Source organism: Crocodylus siamensis, chromosome 5, assembly GCF_052110815.1.
Source record: "Crocodylus siamensis isolate JL-2025a chromosome 5, ASM5211081v1, whole genome shotgun sequence".
Classification (NCBI taxonomy): domain Eukaryota; kingdom Metazoa; phylum Chordata; order Crocodylia; family Crocodylidae; genus Crocodylus; species Crocodylus siamensis.
This window is the reverse complement of record NC_143399.1, coordinates 190,843,318-190,857,112: the sequence shown is the minus strand read 5'-3', so window position 1 is coordinate 190,857,112 and position 13,795 is coordinate 190,843,318. Positions and strand designations below refer to the sequence as shown.

The following is a 13,795-nucleotide window of genomic DNA, read 5'->3' as shown; positions in this document are numbered from 1 at the left end:
GCCACTGTGTCCCAGCAACCCCTGCTGGCTCTGCTCCTCAGGGCCTGTTCTTATGCTGCGGTTGTGCAGCCCTGCTCCAATCAGGCAGCCTGCTGGCTGTCATGTGACTGCCTGATCAGCTCTGCAGTCACCTGCAGGCTGCTTAGGCCCTTGAAGTGGCAAGCACCCACAGGTGTGGTGCCACACAACTCCCCCTTAAAATCCTTCCAGGGAGGTGGGGAGTGTCTCTCTGCTACTCCCCGTGCAGGCTCCTCTGCAGCCTGCACAAGCACTCCAAGTGGCAAGCACCGCGGTGGAGCTGCCAGTCAGGCTGTCTGCTAGCACCAGTCAATATAATGAAACCAATGTCAGTGGATTATACAGGAATGTTCATAACTGTATATTCACTCATGTTTTGGCCAGTCTGCCTATTGCTGGGTTTCCATTTTGTCCCTTGACCATTCCAGAGGCTGGGAAGGGATCTTGCTATCGGATGTCTCTACCTTAGTCCCTCCTTATTAAAATATTTTGCGTTATTTTTGCAATGAAATATGGTGGGTTCACATTCATGTTAGTTTATTTTAGACTTTTTAAGGCCCTTTTAAATGGTATAGAGTTTTTTTTTTTTGGATACTTGATTTTAAAAAGCACTATGCCATCAAAAGCCCTTCAAAACTTAGTGTTTTAAGAAGACAAATTTAGGAAGTTACAGAGGTGCAAATTAGTGGCCTCTACAAGTTCCTTTAGGAACATCCTTATTAATGTTTTATATTGTTGTTAAATTGACCCATTTTGACTGTGTATGGTCAAATTTCTTGCTAAAGGGGCAAATCCTTCAAATTTAGAGAATTTCTAGCTTTCGTATCTTATTTCTAGGTGATGTTCCACCCAGCCTTCTTCTGGGGAACGTTTTCTCTCTGCTTTTTCAAGGGACCCATATGCTATAGATACAGAGACAGTAGCTTATTTGCCTATTTTCTTTCCAGTGAAGACAAATAATTGCTAGAGTTTAAAGTAGCTTAGCTCTGTAAAAACGTGTGTAGCACAAGACTACAATAAAAAGTTAAATCACCTTGCTAGTTTCCTCCAGCCTCTTCTGGGTACACGGCAGACCAAGGGGTATTTCCCTGTGTTGGTTAAGTGCAAGTGGCCCAGGGGGTTCCCCTTCAGGGTGAACTTCTCAGATACATGGAGTGAAATCTTATAATGGGGAAATACTTCAGTCCTGGTAGGAAGTGCATCTCTGAATCCCAGGGTGGTATGAAGTGTTCAGGAGGAAAAGCTCTGTCAGCAGTTCTACAAATTAGTGTCAGAATAACACCATATATTTTTCCTTAAGCATTATAAGCTAGTTTCCAAGCTAACTTTTCAGATACTAATAGCACATGGCAGAACTAATAAGTAGTCCAATATCTTAAATCCTGTGGTAACTCATTATATAGTATGAATTAATGCTGCTAATCCAGCGGAATAGCTGGCAGGCATCCAGGAACAAATTCACTGCTGTCACAAATGGAAGCATTCGGACAAGTACAAAGGTTGTTTGCTTATGCAGAAGTGAACTTGTTTCTCGAATCTTATGGTTCTTCTGACCTCATAGAGAAAGTTAAATGCTGTAATTCCAATGCAGGTGAAACTCCCAATGTTTTAGGTAGGTATCCAGGTTGTAGCCGTATTGGCCTAGAGGAAAAAGCAATCTGGGTTCATGGTAGGGGTGATGTCTTTTATTAGACCAACAAGATTTTTGCAAAACATTTTGTTTAATTCATGTTTTACGGAGGAATTCAGTTTGTTGGAGGACACAGTTATGACACCATGGTGAATATTTAGCCCTTAAATAATTCCTTACTACATAGATTTCAAAGCATGTAAAGATGGGGAAGAACCACTATGGACATTGCATGGAAGGAGGAACAGGCACTAAGTTAACCTGCCCAAGTTCATATGGGCGGTTACTGATAGAATTGGGAACAGAATCCTTTTCGAGCCTCCGAGGTCGGCGCTGTCCTCAACTGAGAACTTGAGAGATGCTGTAGAAAACTATTAGCTTTGGTTCTGCCATGTCTTCTGACCAAGTATTGCTGAGCTTAAGAGCATGTCCTGTTTTTTAAAGCCTTGTATGACTCGTCTTTGAGGATACAGTATCGATTATTGAGATCTAATTTTTTTTCTGGCTTAATTTCAGATTTAAATTCTGAGCAGAGTTTTTCTTCTTTTTTGGTTTTGCATGGCTGATTTTTACAATACAAAGCCTACTGGCATGTTCCATTTTCCTCAAAGTTTGTAAGAGATGGAATGGATATGTTATCTGGCTTTCATTTGTGCCTGGTGGTTAATGCATGGGACAGTTTGCTAAGGGGATTGCATGCGCTTTAGAAAAACCAAGGGGAATGGATATGAGGTGCGGAGGCAGTAGCTTAATTGCCTATTTTCTTTCCAGTGAAGATAAATAATTGCTAGCGTTTAAAGTAGCTTAGCTTTGTAAAAATGTGTGTAGCATAAGACTTCAATAAAAAGTTAAATCGCCTTTGCTAGTTGAGCATGAGCAAGCTTATGTTCTATTTATGTTCTATTCATGTTCTATTATGTTATTTAAGAACAAAATGGACACCATTAAATGTCAATATTTAGCTGCTTTATTTACTCAGGAATCATAATATGCCTTATCCTTAGAATGGGCATACAAACTGTAAATACTGTGGTAACTTCAACTACTGTAAGCAGTATTTAAATGGCACTTGCTGTATATGTTATGGACTTATTTATTACTTCCATTTTTATAAGCTGTTTTGATGCTCTCCTTGAATGGCTTTGAGGTGCTTGGGAAGGTTCAAGACATCCAAAACTTCAAAGATGTCTCATTTCCCCCCACCCCACCCCATTTGGAGAACACATTCATTTTTATAAAGGAAAAGTCAGTTTAATATTATGAATAGTGTTTTACAAGCCATGTCTCCTCAGGATACAAAGAAGGCAGCAAGAGGAGGAAGCAGAAGCAGAGAGATGAGCAGAAGAAGAAGAAGTCAACCAAAGGGAATTTTTAAAACGGACTCCTCCGATACTCTCATACCTTTATAATGATGGCAACATATTCTTTTTTTGAGCACACATTTGTGAATACATTTTGTTTGTGCACACTTTGTGAAGATGTCTCATGTTTTAAACTATACTAAAATTGCACTATGTTACTTTTCATCATCACAGGATGGCTTTCTTGCTAGTCGGGTTAAAGACTTCAAAGTAGGCTGATGTGGTTAGAAGTGCATTTTATTTGAAGATTGGGAAAATGTTACAGAATCTCTTACCTCTACCTTCCTTGGGGCTAAAACTACTGTAGTAGTCTAGTGTGTTCTTCTAGGATTTAAGGGGTTGTAACAATGTCTGTTTATGTTCTAGAATAATCGGGCATGTTGAAATAAGAGGTTAAACCTTGCTTCTATTCCCCTTTGATTTCACTGGGAGTAGGATATTGAAACTCTTGGATATAGCAGTTTATGTAAACTTATAATTCCCTTCTGCGCTCTTTCTTTTTTCCAAACTTGGGAAGAAAATGTTTGTTCCTAATGCCATAATGAGGTAATCTAGATTGTATCATGAAGGAGTAACTTTCTTTCATTTTTAAGAAAGTCTGTAAGATTCTGGTCTCCTGTGCGCATTCATACAGATTCATCATAGACTCCCTATGAATCATTTGGTGAAATCATTCCTTGTGTTTTTATCTTTTTATAGCCTAGAGACAAATGATCTAAATGCTACTTTGAAATTTGGGCAGTTTCTGCTGAGTGGATTATAGATCATGACTTTGTTTCAATATCCATAGAAGATTCTGCTAAGACTTTTTTTTTTTTTTTTTTTTCTGCAGAGCATTTACATATAGGATGTCACTTCTACGTGAGGAAAGTATACTTACACCTGTTTTATTTCAGGACACATTTTTTAGCTTGGAAAAAAAGTGTCTTTACTTTAAAAGAAATATTTTTGAGTCTGGCAAGATTACTTCCTTGCTTCCCATAATAGCTTAATTTGCATGATAAATTGCTTCTCTTAACCTCTTAATTGGTATTGATTACTAAATAGAATCTCTCTATCCCTGTAACTACTTCCTGCATGTTCCTTGTCGGTATGTTGCTTTTTCTCTTTAACCTACATATAGGAATAATCGGCTGTTTTGTTTTTGTTCTTTTGTTTTTCCTTTTGCCAACATGTTGATATAACAGGACTTAAACCTGGCAATGTTGGAAACCCAAGTTTCCTGGAGAATTTCACTCATCTTTTAAATGCAAAAATGTAGCAATGAACACAATGACATGAAGAAGCTAAACCGAAAAATAAAACTTGCTGTTGTAGAATACTCTGAGAATTGTGGTGTCTACAGTATTTGGATTGGTTTAGTTTCTAATGCTTACTCTATGAAAATGTAACCTTACGCAAGCATAACATTATGCAACGTATGTTAAGGTATTTAAATGATGGTTTATCTCAAATAAAACCCAGTATTTTTTTCTGTCATTCAAGTACTATTTAATTGCGCAGTGTTGTTAATTAAAAATAAAGAGAGTTCTCCTGTATACTTTTGTCATTTTTTGACTGTAAAATGGACTGGTTGCCTGCACCAGCTGTTCCTGCCTAAATTGGACTAAAGCAAATGCAGGTTCTGCGTTCATAATACATTCACAAATACTTTTAATTATTCTTTTAGCTAAGTAAATTAATCAGAAAATGTGGCTCCTTGTACAAGCAAACTGTAAAGGTGATTGACATTTTTGAAGGTACCAGATTTCTTGAAAAACCAGTGCCTGTGCATAGAAGCAAGAAGCTTTTGAATTCAATCCTAAACATTGTTTAGAGAAAAGGAGCTGTTTTGCAGTGGTTGAACCTGGCATGTCTTAAATTAGATTTTTGTGTCCTAACTTCAGGTGCATAATCATGCAAAGCATGGTCTAAACAGGCTATAAAACTGTCCCAATCCATGCTGGCCATTTTACAATAGCAAACTAGAACTAGTGAGTAATATAGGGGCACTTTTTTTGATCTGTCCTCCAGTCAGACTAAACTTACTCATTTCTTAGATACCAGTTCAAGTTAATTTGTATTCTAAACTGAGCCAAGCATCATTGTAGTGTCTGAATATTTTCACTTCTGCCTCAATATTAGCTTGCATCAGAGATGCTGCTGCTTAGTTGGCTAAGGTTACTTTGCTCTTTGTTTTATAATCTGCATGGAAGCATCACACGTTGTGGGTTTCTGCCCTGTATTCCCTTCCTATTGGTATCCTGGAATTTATGGAAGTCTACACCATGAAGGGTGAATTTACAGGTATCCCATCTCTTACATATACTACGGTTTCAGTTTGCCAGTAGTATAAACTTCCATGTTACCATTTTTACCACTTGAACTAATTAATATTCCTTTTTTTAAATAAAGGTCATTCTTGCTTAACCCCTTTCAGGATGGAATTGTGGAACATTTCTGGGAAACATTTCTCTCCATTGAATCCACATTTCTGTCATGACTTTAATACTGTAGTAATTACTGCCTAGTTGCATGTATGATCCTGCTGAGTGGAGTGGAATGATCACCCATATTAAATAAAAATGAATGAAAAGGCAACAAGTGCAGAAGAGGGCTTAGGTCGGTGATGGATTCTTCATCCAATCTTAGAAAAGGACCGTAAAGGAGCTCAGACAATGGATATAAAGAAGGCTAGGAGAAGGTATGTCATTTAGCTTTATTTATAAATTAGGGAAGCAAACACTAGCAGAGTTATTCAACTAAAGGCAATACTGGTACCACAACAATGTGTTGCTTCATAAAGTTAGGCTGGAAGTTGGAAAGTTTCTATCAGAAGAGTGAAGGTCTGGAATGCCTTCCCACTAAGAGGAGTATGGGTCAGAAACCAACCGAGTGTTCTCATGGCAGTGTGGTTGGTTACTGGAAGGGATTATATTAAGTGGTTGCTTCCAATGCCCTAGAACTGTCACTACACGGCCTTCATGGCAAGCCCTAGAGCATTGCTGAGGGGCAAATCCTGTCTTCTGGTGCCCAAAAATGTAGCCGGTGTCCAGAGCTCGTTTTAGGCTCTCTGCTTTGGTGTGACCTCAAGGCTTGGAGCCAAGCCAAGCCATGCAGTCTGTTTTTGAGGCTCTGGTGCTGGTGGCAGGATGTGCTGCTTATTGTTCCTGGGCTATCCTGGGGCAGGCATAGTAACCCAGGAGGCATCTTCCAGGACTTTTCTGTTTTGGTTCTCTCCCTTTTGTTAAAGGGAGGCCACTTTAAAGTCTCCTGATTCACAGCCATTGCCTTTTCTTTCCACACTGCAGACTTTCCTCTTTGTGGATTTCTTTCATCTAGAATTTAACTTTCCAAGTCTTGCCCAATTGAGTTTTCCTTCAATTTTCAATTTTTCTTTTTTGGGAAAATGTGTACCGAATGTGGTGTTCACCCTCAGTAGGAGTTGCCACCTCCTTCCTCTGCAGCTGCATTCTGGTCTGAGCGTGTGTCTTGGCACACCTGGGTTCCACTATTTTGGGCTGGCCAAAATTAGCTCATCTCCACAATGCCTCAGAAGAATAAGGGTAGTCGTACTTCTCACGGCCTTGGGGCAAACCCTACAGATGTAGAGAGCTTTTATAATATTACTGCTTCCACCACTGCACAGTCACGATTGTTCTTTTGTTTGAAGTGAGATATGTACACTTAGCTTTCAACTAAAGACTTCTGGTAAATCACCTTCTTGGATCTGATTATAGCCATGCTTGAAGTCTGGCCTAATAGCTGGGCAGAAAACATGTTGCAGTCTGAATAAGTGCAAAATGGTAACGCTGCAGCTAAACTACGGGGTGGTTTAATTCAATACCTGTGTAAAATTGGTTATAGATGACCTGAGTGCCAGGTGGAAACTTATGGTGAATACAATAGAAGAAACTCACTGCAACCACTGCAGCCCTTTGAAAACCTCCACCAGCTGGGGTGGAGTTGGGTTGAGGGAGGATACATTTCTCAAACTAACTTCCAGCGTTCGGTGATCAGTGGCTGCTGTCTGTAGCTCAGCACTGAGCTCTGTTTGAAGTGGCTCAGCAGTCTCAGACTTGTGCTGAAGTTCAAAGTCAAAAGTATTTTGTCACCTTTAAAACCCCTGCAGAGGCTTTCCTCTTGCAGGAAGTGTTTGACCTTTTACACAAATTTAGCATGTACTGTGTGTGTCTGTAGAAATGCCACTTGCACTTCTTTTCATCTGAAAGACCGTCTTTGGGGAATAATCAAATGCCTGGAAAGCATACAACAAACCTGTTCCAACTGGTTGCACACCTTACTGGTTGAAACGGGATTGTTTTACAAGCTGTCTTAAATCCATCTCTTCTGAGACTCACCTGCCTTCCAGCATGGATTTTAGGATACCTAGTGGTTAGACTTGCATTATTTATTTCAGTGTTTTACTGTCCCTCAATATCTTTTTGCATGTCTAATGCCATAGTCATTCCCCAGTATGATGCTGTTTCTATCTGTTCCATTGCTGCATTTCAAATCTTGGTTCCTTTCCTTTGTTCCACATGCAACTTCTATCTCCCCTTTCCACTCCTCCTTATTTCCTGCCACTTACCCTGTATGGAGGGAAAATGGGCCCTGCCCATTTCTGCTCTTGGGGCAGGAAAAAACAATGTACAGGATTGGATCATTCTAGCTATCTCATTACTAACAAGGTGAGAGAGATATGATTGTGTGACGGTCTAAGCTTCTCACTGCTTTAATGGCAGAGCTCGAGTCTCGCTCTTATTCCAGTGCCCTGAGGATTGCAGTATGCTTCCTGGCTATGTAATTTTTGGGATCACTGTTGAAAGTTTCCTTTCCTTACCTTAGCTTTGTATTTGACTGCCTTACAAACAGGCACCCAAATTGGAAAGTGTAGTAAATGCAGTTGTCCTGTGTGAACCTTTTTTTTTTCTTACCTGATCTAGCCTTTGCTCCATGGCATGTCTGTTTTGTTTGTAAATAGCAAATGTGTAAGGTACCCCCTGGTCCTCAGTTTCTTTTATGATGGGCTCTACACTTAATATTGACAGCCTAAAAGTATTTGTAAATTGCCTTGAGTGGAACTTGGCTAATCACAAGACTTCCTGTTCTCACTGATGATCCTTGCGTAGAGTTCCCTACCCGTTATGCTCATCCCAAACTGCCTCTTACATCTTTCTGGCTGCCAAGAGCTTCAGCCGTCCTAAGCAGCTACCAACCTTTGACCCATTCCACTTCCTTCAAGCTAACTTCTATGCTGGGGGTGCAGCCAGTCTGTACAAAAATTGGACTGTGCCCAAAACTGAAAATGTGGCTAAAATAAAACAAACACATCTGTGGGCTCCTATTCTGAGTGTGTTTATTCTATTCAGTTCAAAAACAGCCTTAATCCTTAAATGAAGATAATGCTGACGTTTCAGGCTGCCATAGCAATGGAAATGAGGACCTTGCTACATAGTCTAGGGCAGGGGTGGGCAATTATTTCAGCTGGAAGGCCACTTAATGACTCTTGGTGAGCTGTCTAGGGCTGCAAGGGTAGTCCGCCCCCCACCCCCAATTGCCATCTTTGGACTGGAAGTCCTACTAACCCCTGACTTTTGCCACTGGAGGTCCCTTCCCCCTGCCCTTGGAAGTTCTCCTTTTGGGAGGGGGGTTTGCCATCTTAGAACTTGGAAAAAAACCAATCGTATAGTAGGTGTTTGATTTTTAGTATAAATATTCAGTTTTATTTCTTTTAAAAATTGTCCTGATTTACATGCATTTGCATAGAAGTGATTTCATAATAGCTCAAAATAAATCTTTCTTTTGTATATTGCATGTGGGGGGTGTGGCTGGGGGGGGGGGGTTTGTGAAGGAGTGTGGAGTCCGGAGGGGTTTGTAAAGGGGTGTGTGGGGCTGTGGGAAGCCTTTGCGTGGGTGTAGGAGTGTGGGTTGGGTTTGGGCCCGTCCACTCCACCCCCCCCTCCATGGTACACAGCCTCTGCCAGTGGTGACAGCAGCAGCCCTCAGGGTGTCATGCCCATGACAGGCAGAGTCTCCTGGTGGTGCGGACCTCCAGCTGAGTCCTGAAAGCTGCATGTGGCAGTATAGAGCCTGCCTGGGCCAGGCCACTGGCACCCACCCTCACCTCAAACCAGGCTGGCCCCATGCCAGCATGTGGGTCTTCCGGCACTCCAGCAGAAAGCTGCACTTGGTGGCCTGGCCTGATGGTGCATGGCTCCTGGTACATGCACCATTGCACTGGCCAGGCTTCATGCTCTGACGTGCGACTTCTGGTGTTATAGCCAGGAGTGCATGCCAGCAGCCCAACCAGACAGGCTCTGTGCCAGCATGTGGGGCTGTCAGCAGTGCGGCTGGGAGTTTGCATCACTGAGCTGGGCCAGACTGGATCCACGCCTCTACATTCAGCTCCCCACTGGAGTGCTGGAAGCCCCATGTGGAGGCACAAATCTGGCCTTACCTGGCCTGTTGGTGCACAGCTTCTGCCTGCAGTGCCAGGAGTCCCACATGCTGGCACAGAGCCAGACCGATTTATTTTGAAGGTGTGTGCCAATGGGCTGGGCCAAGCCAACTCTGTGTCATGTGCAGCTCCTGGGACTCGGCCACAGTCGCGCACTGCTGGGGTGCTCTGCCTGCTGCAGGCCATGAGCGCCCCAAGAGCCCAGCCGCCTGCTGCTGAGGCTGGCAGCAGGGGCTGTGTGCTATGGGGAGGGTGGGGGGGGCCACTCCACAAACATCACAGTCACCCACACATACTGTGCATGGACAAATACTCCCAACACCCACCCGCATACGCGCCAGTGGGCTGGGTGAGTTCTGTGCCACCGTGTGCAGCTTCAGTGCTGCAGGCAGGAGCTCCCCTCCCTGCTCACCAGCTGTCTAGTCGCATGCCATTATGCTCCGTACCTCCACGTGGGGCTCCCAGCTGGAGTACCAGGAGCCCCACGGAAGTGGAGGTACTGTGGCTGCCTGGTCCCAAGGCATGCAACTTCTGAAAGCCCGCCTCCCACTGGCTTTCAGAGGGGCACCTGCAGTTTGGTAATTGTTTTTTAGGGGGGGGCCTCGTGGGCCAGATAGAATGGCCTGGCAGGCTGTATTTTGCCAGCCCCAGTCTAAGGGGAGTATGTAGGACTAGTGTAAGCTGTCCTCCACATGGTACTTTTCAGCAAGGTGTAGACCTTTAATTTAGCAGTTCTTGATAAGCAGCTAGTTTTTATCAGATGTTTGGTGCAGTTCAAAATAGTTAAGACACAGGTCTCTGAGTATGGGAGGAAGGACTGGGTTCAGATCAGTCTGGATAGGCTCTGCATAAATACTTTTCCCTTTAACAGGATACTTGGCTAGGTGGACCAGAGCTCTGACCCAGGGTGGCACTTGTATACGTACTCTGCCAGAATTTGGAGGGTTGCACGTGTGTGTAAAGGAGATTATTTGTACATGTGTATATGACTTGTAACGCGTACCAGCCTGTAAGAGAGCCCTGACTAGACAGCAGTGCTCTGAATCTTTTGTTGCCTTAAACAAAACACATGCCCATTTCTACAAGAACAATGGCATGAATCCCTATGGCATGAATCCCTCATGCCCCATTTTGATTAACCTTCACACTTTAGTTACAGCATCAGCCACTTTTGAAGTTGTGCTGGGTTGAAGTTTAAGGTAGCATAGTATTGACTATTACTGCAAGTTTTGTTGAAAGTCATGTGTGGGGGAGATGTCGCTTCTGCTCCTAGGGGCATGGTTACATGAGTCTCAAATTTATTGAATTAAAACTTAAGTGGAGTGTGGAGTCTGGTTTTAAATAATCTAATGAGCGCTGAGGGTCTTGACACCTATTTCTTGAATGCTTTAAGGTTGGCATTGCTGGCAGCATACCAAAATGTATTGCATAGTTAAATTTATAGCTCCATTCATGGTCAGCTCACATAGCTCAGAGAGGGTGGAAATCACAGTGCAGTAGAGGACTATCAGGGATCTGGTAGTCACTGGGCTCATCTACACATGCTATTAGCATGAGGCAGTGAACTCCAGAACTTATTGCACCAGAGTTGATAGTTTCTGGGAGTGCTGTTTGAACTGCAGCATGTTGAGCCAGGTTGGAGCAGCCCTGGCTGGCAGGGCCTGTCAGTCCCAGGGGTCAGCCTGTCAGTCTGGGGCTGCTACAACCCAGCTCCACGTGCAGCAGAGGGGCTGGCTCAGGCACAAGGGTGCTTCAGTGCAGGGCTAGCTGGCAGGAAGCCTCCGCGCTGAAGCATCCTTCTGCCCCAGCCATCTGGGTCAGCATCTACATGTGTTGCTGCACATAAAAAAAACCCAAAAAAACCCCCCAAACTCTGAAGTAGGATAGTACTAGTATTTTCAAATACGAACCTGCTGCAGAGTTTAGTAGTTTACTGTGGCTTAATAGGGCTACATGTGTAGACACTGAGACATTTCCTGTACAGCTAATTAGGCAACTAATTCACTGTAAAGGTCTTATGTAGATGCTCCAAAATGTGCAAATACCTGGATCTGGCTGTGAGCCAGGTATAGAGATCGGGAAATCTGGCAGTAAAAGCAGGCTTACTGGAGTCTTGTATTGTCCATGTTAGCTGTTGGCAAGTCCAGCGCCAAACCAGGAATGTTACCAGCACCAAACCATTTATTGTCATTGCAAGCTATTTGTGCCATTTTGGTACGCTTGTTGCATAGTATTCATCACTCCAATAGCTGACATTTAAGAGGCTGTCCAAGTGACTGCAAGCAACGTTTTTTAACAGCACACAAATATTACATATCAATTTAGGATGGGAAAAGGAGACTGCTGTGTCTAACTGAAATAGTAAGGCTCAGGAGAAAAAGAATGAAGCTACAAAATGGAGCCTAGACTCTTGTGGTGCCCTGGGTTCTGCAAAGACTATGTACGAAAGGACACCCCATGGCTCCCCTACTCCCCAAACTTGCTTGTAGGATGTTTCTTGTGGAAGGATTCAGAGTCGATCTGACTCACCATTTCCTTGTGTGTCTAATGGACCTTAAATATCTCTCATCCAAATCATGATCCGGCATCTCCTTGTTTACCTTGAGAGCTGACACAGATGCAGGAGACACTTAGCAACGTCTGCTAGTCGGCCTTCCACTGCTGTCCACATTTCTGCTGAGCTAAGGCCAGTGTCATCTTTTCAAGGAATATCAAAGCAACCCAGCTTCTTTTATCAGGTGCACACATGGCTGTTGGTAACTCCTAGTTACTTTTTAGACTTTGCTGTTCCTTGCTTCACTAGTTTGAGAGTTTTTGATTGAAGGGGAGGTTTTGTGTTTGCTATTACCTTGCTGATTTGTCAATATGGCCAGCTTAGCCTGGCAGCTCCTGAACAGCATGTGGTTGGAGTAGCAATACGGCAGAGCTAGTCTCTTAGCCTAGGGACAGACATTACACACAAAACAGTTTAAGTGATCAGAAACTCGTTTAAACCTGTAACTGAACAGATGTTCGGTGCCAGTTTGAACTTGGCTGAAATAGGTTTGAGAGAAACCTGGTTGAATATAGTATCCAACTTAACTGAATTGGCCTAAACCAGTTTATGCAATGTCTGTCCCAGACCCCTTGCTGGTTTAAGATAAACCACCCCCAGCATCTTGTCATGCTCTCTGGGACGGATGGGGCTCTCTGCTCCACAGCAGGGCTGGCCCCTCCTCTCTCATCCCTGGCTGCAGCTCGGCAGAGACTTGCAGGCACAGCATGTGGAGCTAATCAACAGGTAGCTTAATGTCCTTCCCTGGAAGAGCATGGAGCTCCCCCCACGCACTGCTAAGATGGAATTCCTCCCCTCCCCTCTGCTTTGCTGAGAGGTGTTTGCTATTAGCTAGCAGACTATGTGCTGTGCTGAATCGACAGGTAGCTGGTAATGTCCCTCTGCTTTCTTAATGGGGGTGATAATATTATTAATTCCCTGCTTGGATAATCAGAGCATCTTGCCAGGGCCTGGCCACCATCCACCCTCCTCAGCTCAGTGCTGTGCAAGGGAAGAAGGGCTGCTCTAGCACCCCAGAGCTGCTAGCCTGAGCCACTGCAGGCATGTGCCTGCATGTCTGAGATGTCTGTGCTGTTACAAAGTGATGTAACGTAGCCAGGTTAGACTAACCTGCAAAGATTGAATCAATTCAAGCTTAGGCTTTCTGAATGTCTGTCCCTAGCCTTAGAAATGAGAAGAATCTTCAAGAGGGAAAGGGATGTACCCTAGCCCTGAATCTGACATCCATTCTTGAATCACAGAATCAAGCTTGACAAGCTTGGTTTTGATTTTGCTTACAAAATGATTTCAGGGTTCAGCGAAGTTCAGCGGATATTTGACTCTGACGTGATTCATCTCTATCTCTGGTTCATCCATAGTTTTGGCTAATGGGGCTTCAATTCTGGTGTAGGCTGATGCCGCAGGGTTCTTTTTATAATGCATGTTCTACTGTAAATACTGTTTTACAATATGTAGGATGGTGAAATTGAGCACCTGGGATGAAGTTTTATTAATTTTTACCTAAACCCAAGCTCTGTCTCTCTAAATGATCTCAAGATTGTTCATTTTTAAATCAGCAAAATGATGTTCTTAAAACAATGGCTCCCTTGAACAGGACTATTTAGGAAAGTATTATTCAGCTGGAGTAGAATGTGCCTGTCATGTTGCATTAAAGGGTGGGATGGGATAGAACATGATGCTAATGAGTCATTTGGTATCATGTTTTATTATGGTGCATCAGCTGAGAAAGTCGAATAAATGCCAGTATTTCTGCCAACTGGAGTTAGGCACCAAATGCTGGTTTATGTGAAGAT

At 43.3% G+C, this 13,795-nt stretch overlaps 1 protein-coding gene across 6 annotated transcripts in view; it reads left to right on the top strand.

Moving 5' to 3' along the window:
- Positions 1-4,547, top strand: part of DNAJB6 (DnaJ heat shock protein family (Hsp40) member B6) — an 80,415-nt gene extending 75,868 nt beyond the window's left edge. For 5 of the 6 annotated variants that reach the window (XM_090047606.1, XM_090047604.1, XM_090047605.1 and 2 more), the window contains one exon: positions 3,842-4,547. In XM_090047606.1, coding sequence (XP_089903732.1) covers positions 3,842-3,993 — 152 coding nt within the window. In that variant the 3' untranslated portion in view covers positions 3,994-4,547. Of the gene's footprint in view, positions 1-2,940 lie in introns of all 6 variants that reach the window. The other variant, XM_090047607.1, reaches the window with a different exon arrangement.
- Positions 4,548-13,795: the final 9,248 nt, after the last annotated feature.